Source organism: Lepus europaeus, chromosome 14 (genome assembly GCF_033115175.1).
Source record: "Lepus europaeus isolate LE1 chromosome 14, mLepTim1.pri, whole genome shotgun sequence".
In the NCBI taxonomy this organism is placed as follows: domain Eukaryota; kingdom Metazoa; phylum Chordata; class Mammalia; order Lagomorpha; family Leporidae; genus Lepus; species Lepus europaeus.
Window position 1 is genome coordinate 94,982,664 of NC_084840.1, and position 21,253 is coordinate 95,003,916.

Genomic DNA, 21,253 nt, shown 5'->3' on the forward strand with positions numbered 1-21,253 from the left:
ACCCATCAGTCTTGAAAGACGACCGCTCCAAGAGGACTTCCCGACGGTTTCATTATCCGATTTCCAGAGCTTGGCTGCCAAGCACGAGGCTTCACGCGGTCTCGCTGTTGTACAGTGCGGTTCCAAGCACATCTGAGCATCTCAGCCCATCTCTGCTCTTGTGAGACCATGGAGGGGCTTCCGTGTGTCTCTGGTGACGGCCCCACTGTCGGACGCGCCGGCGCAGTGGGCTCATGCTTCCCTCTGGTTTGTGGGAACCCACATGCTGGGGGAGAGCTGGGGCTGAGTGGCCCTTGTGAACTGTGGCGGGGGGAGGGGCAGACGGTGGGCGGGGAGGGGAGCTGACAGGGACGTGGACACAGAGTCAGCCAGGGCACAGAACGAGGTGCCGCCCCCTCTTCCTGCATGTCTGCTCTTTATTCACAGGAAGCTGGAGCAAGCAGGGCGCTGGCGTGGTTCCCACGCCGTCCCAGACCTGGACCTTGACCTTGACCTGTTTGAAAAGGCTGTGATTCTGTCAGGAGTGGCCACTGGTGGGAGAGCCCGCCCAGCCAGCAGGAACACCCAGCCAGCAGGAATGCCCAAGCGTGCCACACCTTAGCCTCTGACACCTATAAAACATCCACGGCACACGTGTGGTTCACGCCAAAGCAGCTCTACCCCCGTCTCCAACCAGAAAGGGCCCGGTTTGGAGAGCAGGTGGGTCCGGTGCACCAACCACCATGCCTTATTTTTCTGCTGGGTCCAGTGAGAGCACAATTCCAGCATGGCCAGCAGGTGGCGCCAGAAGGCAGGGACAGTGTGTGGTGGGGGGAGCTTAACTTCCACACAGCCCTGGTTAAGAAAGGGGGTGGGGGGAAGGCCCTCTCTACTGGAAACAGATTTCAGCGACTTTCCAACATTTGAAGGAAGAGGCATTTCACAGAAAGCCCATATTTCCAGATTCTCTCGAAGCACTAAAACACCTACAAACGCTGGTCTCACGGCATCCGGTTATCAGCTGGCTGGGCCGAGCGTACCACTGCCCACTGTCCCTCCTCCCTTCCACCTGCTGGACGAGGAAGAAGATCTGACTCTGCCACCCTGCACGCAAGCCCTGCCCGACCTGGACTCTTTATTTCATTTCAAAGTGTCTTAATTTTTTTTTTTTTCTTTTTAAACGCGAGAGACAGAGAGCAAGCTCCCATCTGCTGGTTCGCTCTCCAAATGCCTGCAACGGCCAGGGTCAAAGCCGGGAGCTGGAAATCCCTTCAGGGTCTCTTAGATAGGTGGCAGAGATATGAGTCCTGCAGCCATCACCAGGCCCTGGGAAGAACCCGAATGTAGGAGCTGGAGCTGGAGCAGAACCCAGGCGAAGCCAAATGCTCACCCTGCAAAGCGTCCCTAAGACTGCAGAGCTCATACCAGCAGTGGGGAACTTCATGGATGCCACAGACCGGAAGTGGACGTGCGCTGGCTGTCCAAGCACAGAGACGCAGCGGCCCTGGGAGCTGGGGACGCTGGGCAGCCTGGTCAGGCCATCTGGCGCTGGGGCTCTTCGGGGGGGGGGGAGATGGAGGGCGCCAGGCTCCTGAGTGCGCTTGCTTTTAGCAATGCCACACGAGAGCTCCCCAAGGGCAGGGCGGAAGCCTGCGTCCAGGCGACACCAGGTGAGGCCAGCGTCGTCCAGGCAGGGAGGTGTGAGGCCGACGCGGTGCAAACACACGGCGTCACAGAGACCGCAGCCCCTGGTTCCCTAGGACCTGAGCCAGGGCACGGATTCGTCTGTCTTTTTCCTGTTTGTCAATCGTGGTGGCCGAGCCGCAGGACACAAGGGTCACCTTGCCTCTGCTTGGAGTCCCGCGGAATTCATACATTGCTTAACGGGGGACACACGGAGCACGCTATCCTGGGAAAATGCAGGTGCTTTTCCCAACACCCAGGACAGCTTTGCCCCTTCCTTAGAAACCCATCTTCAAGCCGGCGCCGCTGCTCACTGGGCTAATCCTCCGCCTTGTGGCGCCGGCACACCGGGTTCTAGTCCTGGTCGGGGCACTGATCCTGTCCCAGTTGCCCCTCTTCCAGGCCAGCTCTCTGCTGTGGCCAGGGAGTGCAGTGGAGGATGGCCCAAGTGCTTGGGCCCTGCACCCCATGGGAGACCAGGAGAAGCACCTGGCTCCTGCCATCGGATCAGCGCGGTGCGCCGGCCACAGCGCGCCTACCGCGGCGGCCATTGGAGGGTGAACCAATGGCAAAAGGAAGACCTTTCTCTCTGTCTCTCTCTCACTGTCCACTCTGCCTGTCAAAATAAAAAAAAAAAGAAACCCATCTTCTGGTCTAAACTCAGCGTTCTGCACGCGTCCCAGCTCCTTGCAGGCAGAGCTGGCGGGGCGGCTGCACCCTTGCACCTGCTCACGCAGGAGGAGGATGGAGCCCAGGGCCTGTGCTGGCAGAGAGGGCTCCACGGGGCCCTGTCCTGCTAGCTCTCCTTCAAGCAGCTCCAGGCAGCACCGGGCCAGGGCCCTCGGCGGTAGGACGGGAGGAGGGGTCGGCGAGGGGGGAGAGGGACGCGCACGCTACCTGCAGCTGTCGCATCTGCTGCAGCTGGCGCCGGAGCTCGGCCACGCTACGTCGCATGTCCAGCAGGCTCAGGTGCACGGCCGAGGCGCCGGCGGGCACGGGTGGCCCTGGCGGCTCTGCGGGCTCCAGGGCGCCGAGGGTCTTCCCGCCGGCAACGTGGGGCGTGCCTGTGAGGAGAGAGCAGCGAAGGGGCTGAGAACATGGGAAAAGGGGGCCTGAGCTGCCCAGCCCCCCACAGCTGAAACACTCCCACTTCTCCTACACTGTGACCGTCATGTCTAACGCGCGCTGTGCGACCCCAGCCATGCTCCACCAGGTGAGGACCACAGGAAGGCGGCCAGGGGGCAGGTGCCAGGGTAAGGAAGCTAAAGGCCTGTGTTCCTGCTTGTCCGTCCGTCCATCCGTCCATCCATCTGTCCGTCCATCCATCTGTATCATTTTTTCTACCGACTTATCTCTACCTTCGTACCTACCTGTCCATGTACCCATGTATTTATCTATCTCACCTACTTACCTACTTAGCTACCTGTGTGTCTAACTTCCGTTCTATCTATGTAGTCCTTATCTACCTTTCCACCTACTTTCTCTACCTACCTACTCAGCCATGTGTCTTTCTGTCTCCACCTACTTTCTATCTACCTGCCTATTTATCTATCTACCTGTCTAATCTCTATCCACCTTGCCACCCACTAATCTCTATCTACCTACCTACTGGTTTGTCTCTCTCCTTCAAACACACAGATTTGGGCAAAGTTCGCAGGTGCAAGTTGAGCACCCCTTATCCACACCCCCTGGGACCCGACGGACTGTAGATCTGGGGAATATTTGCACAGACGTGACTGGCTGGACAGCCCCAACCTGAAGATCCAAAATCGAAAATGCTTTAAAATCTGCAACCGCTGGCACACACAAAACCTTCAGATTTTAGGGCATTTTGGGGTTTTTGGATCCGAAGGATTAAGGGAGGCTCCACCTGGTGCAGTTCCAAATGTTTTATGTTTTTTATTACTTTTTTTTTTTTTTGTATTTTCAAATCACGGTGAACATCTATCCCTTTATCATAGAAAAATGAATTTTAAAGTTCTGCAACCCATTACAAGGGCTCTTAAAATGCCTATTGTGGAAAACCCACAGCTGGATTTCAACATCGTTGTACCCTTATTAATGTATCTTTTCATTTTCTGGGAACGGTGTGCGTGTGCGTGCGTGGCCGTCTCCCGCACGGCAGCGAGCGTGTCCCACCCTCAGGCAGAGCTGTGTGTGATCACCACTGGTTGACTGGGTCTGCTCAGCTCCCAGAACCAACCCTGTCCTCCTCCCCCTGATGGAGAGCGTGAACACGACCTGGAGTTCTCCACGGCTGGGTGGCCGTGCGGGACAACTGGTCTCCCACAGGCTGCAGGGCCACAGGCACTGGAAAGCAGGTGCAAAGGGGTCCAGCAGACCTGACGCTGACCTTGTCCACTCCGCTAGGAGCCAGGGTGCCTCACGCCACCCCCAGGCCCAGCAGCTCTGACCGGCTTCTGGCTGTCCGCTGTCCCCCCTCACCCCCCAAATCAGAATCAGCCCCAGAAAGGGGCTCACAAGAGGCTCCTCCAGTTAAGAGTCGCCAGGAACAGTGGCGGGGCAGCGGAGCACGGCGCCCTCTGGTGGCAGCTGCTCTGAGCGGTCACAGGCACCCACGCGGCTCATTCCCTAAGCAGAAGCACAGGCATGCATGTGCCCACGCACACGCACACGCACACACGCACACACACGCACAATGAACGACAGCATCACCGTGTTCCTCAAAAACGACACCAGGCCAGTACCAACACATGTTCAGGAGCTGGCCAGACCGGCTGTCACTCGGACTAGCCGCGTGCTTTTTGTTTCCACTTCCTAAGCTGACAGGCAGAGACACGGAGAGTTTCCAACTGCAGGTTCCCTCCTCAAATGCCCACAACAGCCGAGTCTGGGCCGGGCTGAAGCCAGGAGCCGGGAACTGCAACCAGGTCTGCCATGTGGGTGGCAGGGACCCAATCACTTGAGCCATCCCCGCTGCCTCCCAGGGTCTGCATGGGCTGGAGGCTGGAGTCAGGAGCGGGGGCCAGGACGAGCCCAGGGCCTCGGATGTGGGATGTGGGCACCCCAACCCCTGGGGCGAAGGCTTGCCTTTGGCGGTGCGGCTTTGAATAAGGAAGCCAACCTCACTGAGCCGGTCTCTTTAATACAGACGACAACTCCCTCATAGGGCCACCTGTGTCAAATGGTCCGACACTCAGTGGGCACTGGAACAGGAGCATCCCTCTGCTCTCGAATTCCACCTTCCCGAAGAAACCGAAGAAACCTGCAAGTGCCGGTTTCTCCAGGTTGCACACCATGGCCACCATTCCGCTTCCTCGTCTATGCCGCAGGGACCCTACCTCCTGCCGTGTGGCTCACTTCCCCGGATTCTGCAACAACGGACACATTCTGTGCACCATACAGAGCTCCCACTGCACGAGACCCAGCCCTGTCGGGCTCCAAGGGCAGAGACGTGGGAGCGAGGGAGCATGCGTGCGTGCGGGTGCTGCCGTGGCATCACAGACGGAAAACCCGGCAGCTGGACTGTTTGTCTTTTAGACTCCGCTGATGTCCCCCTGGGGAAAGGACCCAGGGGAACCCGCCTCGCTCCTTCCCTGCACCCGTAACAGGCCCTGGTCCCTTTGAAGGGACTGGGGTAGCTCAACCCCAAAGGAGAGGCAGTGACAGCAGACGGTATCCCTGTGTTTCATACACGCGGAACACGGGACTTCGAATTGCTCATTTTGGTTAAGATGCAGCTTGGCATACTCACATCCGGTATTACAGCACCCGGGGTTCAGGTCCAGCTCTGCTCCCCAGCCAGCTCGCCGCTATGGAGCTCCCTGGGAGGTAGTACTTGGGTCCCTGCCACCCACGTGGGAGACCTGGATGGAATTCCAGGCTCCTGGCTATGGCTGGCCTGGTCCTGGCTATTGGGTGGGGGGTGGGGAAGGCACTGGGGAGTGAACCAGCAGACGGAAGATCTCTCTGTCTCTGCCTCTCTCTCTCTCTCTCTCTCTCTCTCTCTCTCTCTCTCTCTCTCGATGTCACACCTTTCCCTTGAGGCTGCCATCACAAGTTAGGAAACACTGCCAGATGCTGCCCAACACGCCCAGTGCTGCCCGCTGCTGCTATCCCCCCAAAGTGAGGAAGGGGAGGGGGCCTGGCACCGTGGATAAGGCGCTGGCATCTCATGGGGCATGCCTCAGGTCCAGTCCCAGCTCCACTTGGATCCAGGTTCCTGCCAATGGGGACCCTCGGGGGAGCACACACCATGGCCCAAGACCTTGGGTCCCTGCCACCCATGTGGATGACCTGGATGGAGTTCCTGGCTGTGGGTTTCAGCCTGGCCCAGCCCTGGCTGCTGCAGCCATTTGGGGAGTGAACCAGCAAGTGGAAGGTCTCTCTCTCTCTGTGTCTCTCTCCTTCTTGCTCTCTCTGTCTTTCAAGTAAGATGAAAATAAGTAAGCGAAAATTTAAAAACTGGAAAGGAAGAAGAGAACGCAAAACAGCATTATGTCTTGTCTGGAAAATACTGAATATTGACGGTTGCTCCAGGGGATTAGAAGGGATGTAAAGTTAAAGTGTTCACTCCATTCCTTTTTCCTCTCTCATTTCCCGGAAGAAATAAGAAACAGAATGAACACCAATGTTGCAAGCAAACTGGCAACTGTCGCAAAGGCCAGTGTAGCAATTCTGTCTTCGGCCAAGGCCACAGATTGATTCTGCAGCAAAACAAACGGTGCCATCTAGACCAGGGACCTGGGACGAGCAGTCCCACTGCTCTCAGAGCTGAACTGTGCTCACTCAGGGCATGGCCAAGGCCAACATGGCCCAGGGCCCAAGTCCCCTGTCCTGTCCACTCTCCTGTGCGGCTCAAAATCAGTCCACGTGGCTTCCCCAAGTTAAGGTTGGCACCCAATCCTCTCCATGCTGGACACACCCCCATGGATGATTGCTATTGTAATTCTGGGGTGGGCGGGGTGAAGGAATCCTAACTTCACAGAGGACTGACTGGGGGCTGCAGCCCAGGACATGGGCACACACACCCCCGGGGGCTGCAGCCCAGGACCTGGGGCACACACCCCCCCACCGCGGGGACTGCAGCCCAGGACCTGGGGCATACACCCCCGGGGGCTACAGCCCACGACGTGGGCACACACACCCCCGGGGGCTGCAGCCCAGGGCCCGGGACACACACACCCCCACCGCGGGGACTGCAGCCTAGGACATGGGGCACACCCACCCGGGGGCTATAGCCCAGGACCTGGGGCACACACAGCTGGATGTTAGGTACGCCCCTGGCAGTTGCAAACACCCCCTTGTTGGAATTTGGGCACTGAAGAGCCAGGGGCGGGCGCACATGCCCTGCCCTCTCCCAGGGGGACCACCGTCGGTCATCCCCTCTCTGCGCTGCTCTCAGTCAAGCCCGCACTGCAGGGGCGACAGCCTCTCTGGGCCCAGAACTTTCCAATGGCCTCCCTCTGCACGTGGATCAATATCCTAATCCCCTCCACTCCCACGGCTCCTCTCACCCCTTCCCTGCCCTTCCGTCGTCCTGTTCGTCCCTCCGACCTCTGTTTGCATCACTGCTCTTGTGTGGGGGCTTAGCTGGACATCCGTGGGGTGGCACCAAGCAGGTGACCCTGGGGACAGGTTAACTGTGTGTGGGACGAGCCGGGGTTCATGCTGCACATCTGGTGGAGCTCGGGAAGTCACTCACTCACCTGCGCCATCTGTGTGGCTCCTGCTGGCTGCCGGTCTCATCATTTTCTCACTGAATAAAAGAGAAAGAGAATCAGCGATGGAGCTGCCCAGTGCCCTGCCCTTCCTTTCCAAAGCAACCCGCAGCGATGCGATTAAGCCATGAGGGTCCCTCAGCATCAGCACCACTCTGGGCCGGGATGGAGATGGCTGCCCTGGCGTGCACCTGACACTCCCGGGCTCACGCGTGGCTGTGGCATGAGGGTGGGCGTGGACACACATGGCGGGCGCCGTGAGTGGCCCAGGAAGCGACATGCATGGAGAAGCACGCTCACCCTTCTTGGCTCAAAGCGTCAACTTCGAGCAAGAAAGATCAGAAAGGAAACAAACACCAACCTCCCCCCCTCCACCGCCGTGATTCATAGAAATGCAAATATTTCCAGCCTTGACATGATTACAAGGAAACGGATTTAATGAATGAATGAGCTTAATGATTAAAGAGAAAGAGATGGAATTTTCTCGTCATTGGCTCGCTGGCTTCTCTTTACCTAGTGGCATCTTTGTAATTACTTGTAATGGACCCTTTAAAAAGCGCAGACTGCACAAGGCCAGTTAGGCTGGCGATCTGCTTCTCCATAGCCTGCATCCTCTCTCTGGAAAACAAGAGAAGTGTGTGTTAAAGCTCTGTGCACGCACAGGCTGGTTTTCAGAGGGCACTGATCCACCTGAGGCTTCGCAAAACAGCACCGTGGCTCATCCCGACCTGGGCCCGGCGAACCTGCAGGGCCTGGGAACCCACTCCTGCTGTGACCAAGCGGCGACAATCAGAGGCAGGCACGAAGCCTCCTGGAAACCTGAACAAGCGCTTCCCTCGGCTGTCCGCACGTCCTACGTTTCTGAGCCTGGCTGCACCTGTCCAGCCAGGTGGTGCCTCTCCCCCCACCCCCTTCCAAGTTGTGCCCTCAGCTGGGAGGCTGATGACCGGCTGGGGTTGTGAATGAGGGAGACGCAGCGACAGTTCCGGAGCCCAGGGCAACCCAGGCAAATGACGGGGCGCAAACACGACTGGAATCAGTGTGTGGTGATACTCAATCGAAATCACAGGAAATTCAGCCTGGAGGCTTTTACAGGACCCAGCAGGAAAATAAGTGGCCATCGGAAGACATAAATGAAAAGCTCTCTCAATTAGTGACTGCACAGACACCGCACTTGTCTGTCTGTCCGTCCCTCCCTCCCTCCCTCCACCTCACAGATGCCTCCCGCATCCCCACTCCTCTGGGATTTGAAATCTGCTGGCTTGTTTGGGTCCCTGACGATGGATGTGTCCAACTATCACCTCTCTTCCCAGCACATTATAGAACCAACACACAACAAGTGACCAGGCTGAGCCGGGCACAGCATGTTCAAAGACAGTGGCTCTTAATGAAATACAAGACTGCTCCCGACAGTGGAAAACGGAGTTAAAGCACAAATTTACCTTGGTGCAAAGCATCTGAAACCCATGCACACAAAGGGTCTTCAAATTGCTCATGGAAAATGAAAAGTATGCAAGAACCATGCATGCATTTGACCTTTTTTGTTTGTTTGTTTGCACCAAAACAAACTTCCCTTTTAATTCCATAACGTCTTGAAGGACCCTCTGAGGAGCCAATTGCTTATCTGGTATTCAGTGGAAAAAACAAGGTGGCCCATTCTTCCAGTAGGAAAAGCACTGGTGAAGGGGGCGGGGCAGGGAGAGGTGGTCTGTCAAGAGTGTGTTTTCCAGGGGAACTTTTCCCAGGCACAGCTTTGCGGCCTTGAGTTTTGTCTTGGGGTCGGAGCCCTTAGCACTGCAGGAAACACAGAGCTTAACTGCGCAATCCTGAGCTTCTGACGCCAGAAGGCCACACGTTCTCTAGTTGAACATGGCGGGTTCTGTCCCAATATGGCTTCTTGAATGTCCGTGATGCACTCTGGGTAGGTAATGGTTGTAAACTCCACCAAAGAAGAACGAACCTCAGCCTGCAATGCAAGCACTCATAGAACGAGCTCTCCGTTCTAAGGGAGCAGAAGCAGCCATCTCCAGGGCGAGTGTTTCCGGAAGTATCTGTGGATGCCACACCTCCGGGCCGTACAGCACTGTCACTCACGCCTGGGCTCCCAGCCTCCGCTTTGCCATGAAATGGTCCACGTGCCACAGAGAGAAAAACCAGAGAGAAATTCCTACCGGGGCGGCAGGTTAGTAAGTGCCCACCAGGAATCCCAAGTTCATGGCCCACAGAGACAGCGGACTCTCAGACGTGCCGGAGTTGGGGCCAATCATGCTGCCCGCCCCTCGGCAGACAGGGACTCCCAGGAGCTCTCGGGAAATGACACGTGTCCTTAGGAAAGCTGTCCTGGTCGCCCACTCACCGCACAGTGGGGAAGCCTGACCGCACGGCACCGGAGTCCAGCTCAGGACCTGGGCGTGCAGCCGCCCTCACAGCTGCCTCGGATGGCCTTGCTCCCTGCTCCTCCAGTCCTTGGCAGTCACACAGGAAATGCCTTCCTGTAAAGTGGCACTGGTGTCTCTAGGAAGTGACTTCAGGGCTCCGTGCAGCTCCCGTTGGGACAGGGAGGTGTGGCGACCACCTAAGTATACGCAGATGGTAGGAAACACACAGCTGGGTACATCTGTGGCATTGGCGGATATTCTGGGGTCTGCGAAGGGGCAGGTGGCAGAAGGAGCCACGGGGTTCCAGCCCTGGCGGGGGGCACAAGCTGACTAGGGCTAGACCACGTTCTGTCTGGTTTTCAAGGTGTTACATATCCTTTTTAGAAAGTATTTATTCATTAGAGAGAGAGAGAGAGAGAGAGAGAGGGAGAGAGTGTTTCTATCTACTGGTTCCTCAAGTAACACGCAATGGCTGGGGCTGGGCTGGGCCCACAGCCAAAGCCAGGAGCCAGGAGTTCCACCCAGGTCTTCCATGTGGATGGCAGGGGGCCAGGTACCTGAGCCCTCACTGTTGCCCATGGTCAGGACTTGGAGCTGAGCACTGGGCACTGAGCCTGGGCACTGTGACCCGGGCTACAGGCACCCTAACAAATATCTTCACTCTGTGCCGGGGGCCTGCTTCCCTCTGTCTTTCTCATCCCTTTCTGCTCAAAGCTCTCATCGCTCCATCTGACAAAGGATGCCATACTGGAGTGCAGGTTCCATCCCGGCTGCTCCAATGCCCTATCCAGCTCCCTGCTAAGGCTCCTGGGAAGGCAGTGGAAGATGGCCCGAGTGCTTGGGCCCCTGCCCCACACGGGAGACCTGGAGGAAGCTCCTGACTCCTGGTTTTGGCCTGGCTCAGCGCTGGCTGCTGTCACCATTTGAGAAGTGAACCAGCAGGTGGAAGATCCCTCCCTCCCTCCCCCTCTCAGAATCCGTAAGTAAATACCAAAGCAGAGTCACTGATCATTCCAGTAAAGAACATTGACCTTTAACAGATCCCACAGCGTGGCTGGAGCTGTCCCAGTCATGGCAAAGGCGGGGCCCACTCCTGGGGGCTGTGTGTTCCCGCCCTTGGCTCAGCAGGTGCCTGGCTTCTCCTCTGGGCTGCCCCAGCTTTGGGACACAGAGAGAGACAACAGCCCACCGGTATCCCACTCTCCTAACTCCTCAGGGTGGAAACCAACACAGTGAGTTGTGTGAGTATCCCGGAGGGTAGTCTGGGTGCTGGGAGCAAAAGCCCTGTGTCCAGGTGCTTGGTTCTCCTGGTCGGATCTGGGAGGATGTGCACACTTCCCCCAGGTGGCCCCTTCCAAGCAAGGAGACAAGACGCATCAGAGATACTGAGTCGGACCTGCTCCCCCGACAGCCTCCTCTGAGCATTCATCCCTTGACCTGCACCAGAGAGGGGCGGCAATTCTCTCCCCTGCCCCAGGAAACAGCGGAGCCTGTGGGAGGCGGAGGCAGCAGGTTGAGCCCATGCAAGCCCCGTGTCCCAGGCAAACCCACCTTAACAAGTATAATCCTTCGGACACAGAGTAACGAGCAAACTTATCCCTCCCACTGACTCACGGGAGCACCGGATTCCAGGATTCATTTGAAAGAGATGATCTGATTTATAAATGCACACGTAAGATCGTCTTTCCATTTCATGGCTGGTAACCTGGAAACAATTTTACGGCTTAACTAAATTACAGCAACTGGAATCGCAGACAGCCTTGCCTTGGGATGAGATGTTACGGAGGAGATGTGAGGGCGCAAAGGGGAGAGGGATGCGCAGAGGCAGGAGAGGTGACACACGACCCTGTCATCTACTGCCGCAGCCCTCTGCATGGGGGCCGTGAGAATATTAAAGAGGCGGAGGCTAATTCCTGCCGATCGCGCCCAGTTTAAGGGACTACAGGGCTGGAACCATCCCTGTTGGAAAGATGATTTCAGAATCATTTTATAAACCCTTTTATCGCGTTCCATAAACCACTTTCGTGATGAGCATGTGCGGTTAGGGCATCACGGAGCCACCAGTCAGCAGGGCTGAAGGAGTGAATCCCCCAGGGGCCCAAACATAACACGAAGAAGGAATTCCAGGGTGGGGGTGGGGGGGAGTGCGGTGCTGTGGCGTAGCTGGTAAAGCTCCCACCTGCAGTGCCAGCATCCCATATGGGCGCCGGTTTGAGTCCCGGAGGTTCCACTTCTGATCCAGCTCTCTGCTGTGGCCTGGGAAAGCAGTAGAAGATGGCCCAGGTCCTTGGGCCCCTGCACCCACGTGGGAGACCTGGAAGAAACTCCTGGCTCCTGGCTTCAGATCGGCATAGCTCCAGCAGTTGAGGCCATTTGGGGAGTGAACCATCAGAGGGAAGACCTCTCTTTCTCCCTCTCTCTCTGCCTCTCAAATTTAAAAAATAAATAAATAAATAAATATAAAGAAATTCAGGGAACACACTGAACCCGTGTTAAAACCCTACTTCAGGAGCAGGGCCCACCTGCGGGCGGCCTGCTCTCTGCTGCCCGAGTCCAGAGCGGAGCCGTTCAGCCTTTGACTACATTTGTAGCACTTTGGGATTCAAGTTCCTCCTCCACCACTACTGACCGGGGCGCGAGCCTCTGCACGACCCAGCCCTCGCCACTGGAGGCCTCAGTACACCAATGGCCATCAGGAAACAAGTCGACACGGCAATGCGTCTGAGACTGGAACCTTCCCCACCATGGATCCCACAGCAGATGGTGTTCAGTACCCACAGACTGACTAGGGGCCTCGACTCCTCCCCGGAGGCACTAACTTTGCTTCCTGCCCCTGAGTGGTGCCAGACAGGGCTGGCATGCCCAGGGCACTTACCAGCTGCTTCCTCATTGGCTAATCATTCTAACATTTGGTGATTTCTTTTCCCCGGCAAGAACAGTCACCGATTCAGTCAACAAACATGCGGGAGCACTTACTATGTGCGAAGTACGGTGCTTGCAAAGAACAGACCTCGTCCTTGCTAAGCTGTGTCTTCCCTCCACCACGGCCCCTCCCTCCCCCTCGGGAGAAACCTCACTGAGCTGAGCCCTGGGTCTTGGCAGCTCTGACGGCATTTTCCAGAACTGCACAGAGACCAGGTTGAAAGCGAGGCCATGTCCTTGTTTGTCCATGCCCTGATTCTTTGCTATGAGGGGAAAAAAAATGGCAAAGGAAAACCAAAGTAATTGAAAACGCTGTTTGCCGATGAGTTCAACAAAACACTGGAATTTGAAAGCTCTGATTTTGTGGTAAAGCTGCACAGACCACTCCGGGCAATGAGCTTTCTATTTTTCCCCAAAGTGAACCAATTGGTTACAACAGCCACAGAAGGGCCGGTTCTGTGCAACAGCAGGCTAAGTGACTGCCGATGGTGCCAGCAGCCCCTACTGGAGAGCCTGCTGCTCTGCTTCTGACTCACCTCCCTGCTAACGCCCCTGGGGAGGCAGCGGAAGGTGACCCAAGTGCTTGGGCCCCTGTACCCACGTGGGAGACCCAGAAGAAGCTCCTGGCTTCAGCCTGGCCCAGCCCTGGCTGTTGTGGCCACCTGGGAAGTGAACCAATGGATGAAGATCTCTCTCTCTTTCACTGTTCCAAGACTCCTGGCAATTTTAACTTCTCAAAACCTCTGGGCTGATGGAGGCTTTATGGAGCTGGTGGTCGTAGGCTGCTCCTTCTCTCCCTGGTCTCTGCCCACGGAGGGAGCAGGAAGACAGAGAATCCTGCCTTGCCCGTCAGCACCCACTCTGCCATTCTGGTCCACGTCCCCTGGTGGCCCCTGTTCCTGAGCTCAGGATGACTCACTCTGAAGTCCCCAGGGAATTCCCTCCCAGACTTCGGTGTCTCCGGCACGGGAAGCTGTCCTCCTGTGGGTCCTGCCCCAGCTCAACACCTCCTGCAGCCTCACCATCGGCACGGACGACCCTCCTCTCCCCCACAGCCACAGTCTGACCCAGAAGGGTTTTGCATCTAGAGCTGGAGCCCCAAGTCCCTGCTTTGAGTGTGGTTACCTCCACCGTCCCTGGTTCCCTTCTTCATGCACCTGCCTGGCTCCTCCCCCCTCCAAGTCACCCACAGGACCAGGCCCTCCCCTGATGACTTTTCCTGCTCCTGACCGGCTGGCAACCCCACACACCCTCACTGCCATGCTGACTGGGCTCCTGCTCAGCTTTGCCACTTGTATGCTACGCTGACTGCAGGAGGAGGGTACTAAGGCAGCAGGCACCATGCCTGCACTTCTATTTCTTCCCACGTCAGTTCTTCCAGCCAGAGTGCAGTGGGAGGATTCTCTCCCCGGGCAACCAGGTTTACTCTCATCAGGGAAGGTGTGCACCTGCAGGGCTCTGCACAGAACCCAGAATGCACGAGGCAGACACACCTAAGAACACCTGTTTAAGAAAGAAGGAAAGAGAAGCAGGCGTGGGTGCTCGGTGCTTGGTTAACACTCCTGCATCCCACATGAATGCCTGCACTGGAGCCCTGGCTCGACTTCTGACTCCAGTTTCCTGCGAATGTCCACCAGTTCAAGTACTCTGGTTCCTGCCAACCCATGGGAGATCTGGTTTGAGTTCTGGGTTCCTGGCTGTGGGCTGGCTCAGCCCTGGTTGTGAAGGGCATTGTGGGAGTGAAACAATAGATGGAGACCTCTCTCTCTCTCTCTCTCTCTCTGCCTGCCTTTCAAAACAAACTAAATACAAGTGACAGTTCAATGTCACTTGCACCATGACCTGCTGGATTCACGTCAGTGTGAGCAGAGCTGCAAAGAACAGTGGTGCTTGGCCCTGTGGAGAAGGGGAGAAGGGGACACGGGCAGAAGCACGGGACCAACTAAAGCTCAGGCCAGGAATTCATCTCCACTGGTGCTCTGGCTCAGCCCCCAGTGCCGGGACTTTTCCTTCTTTCCTTCATCCAACCAACATTCACTGAGCACCGAACGGGCAGTGCCCTGGGCGCGGAGGACACAGAAAGGAACCAAGCAGACAAAATCCTTCGCCCGGGCAGAGGCTACACTGCTGCCCCCTGGCAGAATGCAAGAGAACCTCAGACACGGAGGAGAAAATCAAAGATGGCAAGATGGATAGGGAGAGAGGATGGCGTTTTAGGGCCCTAAGAGAAGTGGGAGAGTAGGTCACGGGCGTATCAGGGTGGGAACACTCCAGGCCGTGGGGCGAGCGGGTGCATGTGCGCACACACACACACCCCGCTGCAGGCAGGTGCGTGCCCAGCAAGGCTGAGGAGCGGCCAGGGAGCCCCGGGACTGCAGTGGGGGGTGAGGGAAAGGTAACAGGAGACATCAGAAGGTTGATCTCATCAGGGCTTCTGGGGAGGAAGATCCTATGGTTTATCTTCCAAACCAGGTTAGTTCTGAGGGGGAGCTACAGCTTACTGTGTCAGGCCCACAGGGGGAGAGGGGCAGGCCCCGGCTGGCTGTGTGGCTCACCGCAGGGACTTTGGCTTGGATTCTGAATGTGTCGAAGCCGCCACAGAGCTCTGAATTGAGGAAGAACAGGAGAGAACTTGGGTTTTAACAGGATTGCTCCGGCTTGTCTGCTGGGAACTGCTGGGGAGGCCACAGTAGCGCAGACCTGGTGAGAGACGATGCTGGCTTGGAGTAGGGGCAGCAGCGAGGCGAGAGCCATGGCTTGAAACAGCATGTAGTTTTTATTTTATTTTATTTATTTATTTGAAAGGCAGAGCCACAGAGAGAGAGGGAGAGATCTCTCATCAGCTGGTTCACTACCTAGATGACTATAATGGCCAGGGCTGGCTCAGGCTGAAGCCAGGAGCTTCTTCTGGGTCACCCATGTAGGGGTCAGGAGCCCAAGCACTTGGACCATCTTCTGCTGCCTTTCCCAGCTACATTAGCAGGGAGCTGGATGGGAAGTGGAGCAGCCAGGACTCAAACCGGCACCCACGTGGGATGCTGGCACTACAGGCTGTGACTTGACCCGCCATGTCACAATGCTGGCCCCCTGGACATCTTTGAGTGTGTAGATGTGTGTCCTTTGGGTGTCCGGACGTACTGGGAGAGACGGCCATCTGCAACACACCAAAGCGAGTGGATGGATGGAAGAGGAGAGTCTGATGTTGAGCAGGCTGCCCTGGAGTTGAGCAACGTCCCTGGGTCCCTTCTGCAGGTGCACTGGCCAGGGTAGGAGCACCTGTGCAGCTGGGGGGACAGCTCAGGGACACACGTCCCATGGAGGTGTGAGAAGTGAGGGCAGGTGGGGAAGCGCGTGTGCACGCCCGGCAGCACCTGTGCAACACCACGGCTACGCCAGGCTCACTGGGTCCCTTCAAACCCAAGCTGTCCACAAGGCTCCTGGCCGTCGGCCACAGGCCAGGCACAGGGCAGGTGCGAGGCCTCACCCCCAGGGAACGTACATCTCGGGGAATGAGAATAGTGGTGCAGAAACAGAGTCATAAAATCGACACGTAAGTTATTATATATAATCTAAAAAATGATCCCGTTTATACCGACTGTGGCAGGGGTCAGAGGTGTTCCAACTTAAAGTCTCATGGTCTAAGGGTGGCATTTAGCCAGGTGGCGAAGACGCTTCTGCCCCACACTGGAGGGCTCCGGTTTGATGCGCAGGTCCAGCTCCTCTGACTCCAGCTTCCTGCCAAGGCAGACCTTGGGAAGCAGCGGTGATGTGGGAACACCGGGTAGAGTTCCTGCCTCCTGGCTTTGGCCCTGGCTGTGAGGAGTGAACCAGCATATGGGAGCTCTCTCTCTCTGTGCCTCTCAAATAAATGGATAAACAAATAAATAAGATGGCTAGGAAGGCTCCATGAGCTGCTGGCCTGCAGGTGAAGCCGGCAGAATTCTGGTGGAAGACGCAGACGACGGCAGTAGCAGCAGGAGCAGAGGCACTGTCCCCAGGGGGGATAATCCTGGATACGAGTAGGTAGAGGAGGCCAGGGACAGGGGATGTGAGAGGCACGCAGGGGCCTGGGGTCTTCTCAGGCCCCACCCATGTTAAACAGGGGGAACCATCTGAAACCCAACTTGACTCACAATTCTAGGTTTGCCTAGATTCCAGAATTGCCTAGATTTCTTTAGGCCCCACTGATTCTCCCCATTCTGCTTCCGGGAGCTTAGCAGCAGCAACACTAAAAGGCACAGCTGGCCGGCCGGGTAAAGTTCATCTCCACCCAGGCCTGGTGGGTGTCCCCAGCGGGAGAGGGCGGGCCCAGACCTCGGAGGCTGCGGCTGCGACCTGCCCGCGCAGCGCACGGCGTGGGCAGTGCCCCAAGTAGCCTTCCATCCATTTCCCAACAGACTCTCCCGGCAGCCTGCTCTGCCTGGCTCCCCAAAACCAGCCCTAACGGTCCCCCTGCACTGCCTGAAGGCTTCCGGTCATGGAGACCCCGCCTAGACGGGGGTGTGACACCTGTTTGCGTTTCAACCGCACAGAGGTGGTGGTTCCCTGCACAGCTACCTGAGGCCCATGGAGGCAGGCAAACAGCTCACGAGGGCTGCCCTGCCCAGCTGCCTTCCCTGTGATTCACGGGCTCCGTGGGTGGGGCCCTTTGCTTCCTGCTGAGGCCGCACACGGGGACTGCAACCTCCACTCCCCGGGCATGAAGTCACCCATGTTGCATTATTTCCCTCTTCCCCCAGGGAAAGTCTTTGACAGTTACCCTCTGAAAGCCACAGCTCGCTTTTTGCACAGGTACCAACCTGCAGGCATAGCTCTTGGTTTGCGTTCCTGGCTACCTGAACCAGGTGTGCCTATTCAGAGGCAGGGGCATCTCCTGCGGGGTCCTCAGGTGGCTGTGGAAACCAGCTCACCCCCCACCCCCCACCCCCCACCCCCCACCCCACTTCTAATCTGTAAAACCTTGCAGTGAACTTCAAAGGGGCAGGCATTTGGGGCCGCGGGTAAGACACCACTTGGGCCATCCATATCCCATATCCGAGCGCCTGGTTCAAGTCCCGGCTCCTCCACTTCTGGTCTAGTTTCCTGTGAGTACATACCCTGGGAGGCAGCAGGTGGAGTTCTGGGATCCAACTTCAATCTGGCCCAGCCCTGGCTATCGGGGGCCTTGGGGGACTGACTCAGTGGACAGATCTCTCTATCTTTCAAATAAAATGAAAACAAATCTATTCTTTTTTTTTTTTGACAGGCAGAGTTAGACAGTGAGAGAGAGAGAGAGAGACAGAGAGAAAGGTCTTCCTTTGCCGTTGGTTCACCCCCCAAATGGCCACTACGGCTGGCACTGTGCCAATCTGAAGCCAGGAGCCAGGTGCTTCTCCTGGTCTCCCATGTGGGTGCAGGGCTCAAGCACTTGGGCCATCCTCCACTGCCTTCCCGGGCCATAGCAGAGAGCTGGCTTGGAAGAGGGGCAACCGGGACAGAATCCGGCGCCCCGACCAGGACTAGAACCCGGAGTGCCAGCGCCACAGGCGGAGGATTAGCCTAGTGAGCCATGGCACCGGCCAGCAAATCCATTCTTAAAAATTAAAAAGAGAAGATGATGATGTTTAGGATGAAGAAGGAAGATGTTTTCTCTCTGTGATGACTCCACTGTCTTTTTTATTTTTTACTATTTTTTTGTCTTCTTAGTTACTTGTGCTTGTTGGAGGAAGTAGGGACACACACCCTCCACTACAAAGACACAGAATACAGAGTCAATGTCACAACAGAGGCATCTTTTCTAAAACATTTACTTATGGGGCAGGCGCTGGTGTAGTGGGTTAAGCCTCCTTCTGCGGCACCAGCATCCCATATGGGCGCTGGTTTGAGTCCCGGCTGCTCCACTTCTGATCCAGCTCCCTGCTACAGCCTAGAGGAGCAGCAGCAGACGACCCAAGTGCTTGGGCCCCTGCACACCCAAGGAAGACCCAGAAGAAGCTCCTGGATCCTGGCTTCATAACGGCTCAGCTCTAGCTGTTGCTGCCATTCGAGGAGTGAACCAGCAGATGGAAGACCTTTCTCTCTCTCTCTCCCTGTAACTCTGTCTCTTAAATAAATATACATTTTTTAAAAAAAGATTATTTACTTATTTGCAAGCCAGAGTTACAGAGAGAAGGAGAGAGAGAGAGAGAGAGAGAGATCCTCCATCTGCTGGTTCACTCCCCCAGATGGCCACAATGGCAGGAGCTGGGCCAGGCTGAAGCCAGGAGCCAGGAGCCTCTTCTGGGTCTCCCAAGTGGATGCAGGAACCCAAGCACTTGAGCAATCCTCCACTGCTTTCCCAGGCCATAGCAGAGAGTTGGACCAGAAGTGGAGCAGCTGGGACTCGAACCGGTGCCCATATGGGATGCCGACACTGCAGGCAGAGGCTTAACCTTGTATGCCGCAGAGCCAGCCCCGGAAAGAAGCACCTCTTGACAAGACATGCTGCTGCTGCTGCCCGACACCCAGACGGGCCCTGTGAGGACATGAGCCGGGAGGGGAGGCGGCGCTCCCTGGGAGCGCAGTGGGCCCTGCGGCGCCACGTCTGAGAAGTGCGGCTCGTGTACTTGTGAACCAAGCCGGCAGTGAGAACGGATGTCCGGGGTTCAGATGAGGACAAGGGTCCTCTCCACAGTCCCCAGCAGGCACAAGGACAATTACGAGAGGGGCTAACAGGTGGAGAGCGCCCGGGATCGCACGGCAGCTGTGTGCCCCGGCTGACTCAGATGGTCTGTCTGCGGGCTGGCGGCCACCACGCCGATTCTGCATGGACTTGGTGATCCTGCTGCATTTCAAAGAGGCTGAGTGACCCTGGAGAGGAGCTGCCCCCTGGTCTGGAGCTGGCGAGGAAAGGGAGCGATCGGAGTGTCCCCCGGTTGGGGTTAACGTTCAGTTTCTGGCTTCAGACTCCAGGCTTCTGACCGACAGCACCGTGTGAATACTCAGCGGAGACCCGCGAGGCTCATGCTAGTTTGCTCTCGTTAGCGACAGATGGTGGCTTTTCCTTGGGAGAAAAGGACAGTTGCACGGTCCATGTGGCTGTCAGCATCCCGGCGTGTTGGGTTGAGCACAGGGCTACCTCCCTAAACTTGTCAGCTGGTCAAGTATGTTGCCTGAACTCCAGAACACCAGACATACACACTGGGGTGATTCAGCTACATCCCTGAGCACTGGGGGAATAATCCAACACACTGGCTCTCACTTTTATACGCACTGTCGGGAGAGATCCGACCCGGTCTCTCCCCAGAGGGTCTCTCCGTTTTATGACGTCACGTCCCAGATTCTAGAACGTCTCAGTGCCCTCCCAAAGCCCCCCGGAACCTGTCAGAGTTCCGTAGCATAATTTGCAGCAATTAGCGCCTGCATCCCTTCTTTGGGATTTAATTCTGAGCAAGCAGGCCCCCAATTACCGCCCACTTGTAATTGGAGAGCTCGCTTGTTCTTTTCATTGTTTAGAACTTGGAGTTCACAGCGGCTGGATTTCCAGCTGGCCCCAGAAGCTTCTGGAACCCACCACGTATTATTAGTCTCGGCACGGTTGCGCACTGTTTTGAAGGAAGACGTGTCTCAACATCGCAGCTGGGCTTGGAGATGGTGGGGAGAGACTGCTCCATGCACCCCGCCCAGGGGTCCCCAGCCCCTCCTCCCGGCTTCACTGGGAGACACTGTCCTCTCAGGAGGACAGAAGAGGGTCCCTGGCCTCGCCCAAGCCAACCACAATCCTACCGCGCTGGTTACCCCACCAGGCCGAGCCTTTGGTAGGCATCTGTGACTCAGAAACTTTGTACCCCTGACGGGGGCACGGCTTTTGACCTTGCCCGCCCATCTTCATGATTTATGTTGCTTGTATAGGGACAGCACATCTAAGTTCCTTTGTACACGGCAAAGCCCGTGGGCCCACAGCTGAGCCCATAAAGGGAGCCCAGTAAACACTCACTGACCCCTACCACGAGCCAGCGGAGAGCAGCACGGCGCAGGGCTGCCCAGCACCTGAACGTGACCTTGCCATTCCCAGCAGGCCAGGCCAGGGGTCCTGAGCAGCAGCCACACAGCCCAGACCCAACTTTCTAAGGGTGCTCCAAATGGGCCCTTCATTTTGACCCTGGCCCTAAGACCATGTGGCCAGAGAAAGTGGCCATGGGGGCGGACATCTGGTATGGAGGTTAAGGTGTCCGTTGGGACGCATTCACCCCGTATCAGAGTGCCGGGTTTGCATCCCAGATTTATGTATTAACTCGAAAGGCAGAGCCACAGAGATGCAGAGGCAGAGAGAGAGAGAGAGCGAGAGAGAGAGAGAGAGAGAGGTCTTCCATCCTCTGGTTCACTCCCCAAATGGCTGCACTGGCCACAGCTGATGGATCCAGAGCCAGGAGCCAGGAGCTTCTTCCGGGTCTCCCACGTGGGTACAATGGTCCAAGGAGTCAGGCCATCTTCTACGGCTTTCCCAGGTGCATTGGCAGGGAGCTGGATCGGAAGTGGAGCAGCCGGGACTGAAACCAGCGCCCACATGGGATGCTGGCACTGCAGGCGGTGGCTTTACCTGCTACACCACAGCACCGGCCCCCTGGACTGACTGTTGATTCCAGCTTCTTG

General features: G+C 56.9%; 1 protein-coding gene across 10 annotated transcripts in view; it reads right to left on the reverse strand.

Moving 5' to 3' along the window:
• Positions 1 to 21,253, reverse strand: part of KIAA1217 (KIAA1217 ortholog) — a 240,016-nt gene that overhangs the window by 27,638 nt on the left and 191,125 nt on the right. For 5 of the 10 annotated variants that reach the window (XM_062211185.1, XM_062211181.1, XM_062211179.1 and 2 more), the window contains 3 exons: positions 7,857 to 7,961; positions 7,332 to 7,381; positions 2,560 to 2,726 (listed from right to left, as the gene is read on the reverse strand). In XM_062211185.1, the coding sequence (XP_062067169.1) occupies positions 2,560 to 2,726; positions 7,332 to 7,381; positions 7,857 to 7,961 (322 nt within the window). The remainder of the gene's footprint in view (positions 1 to 2,559; positions 2,727 to 7,331; positions 7,382 to 7,856; positions 7,962 to 21,253) is intronic. The other 5 variants (XM_062211186.1, XM_062211184.1, XM_062211182.1 and 2 more) reach the window with 1 other exon arrangement.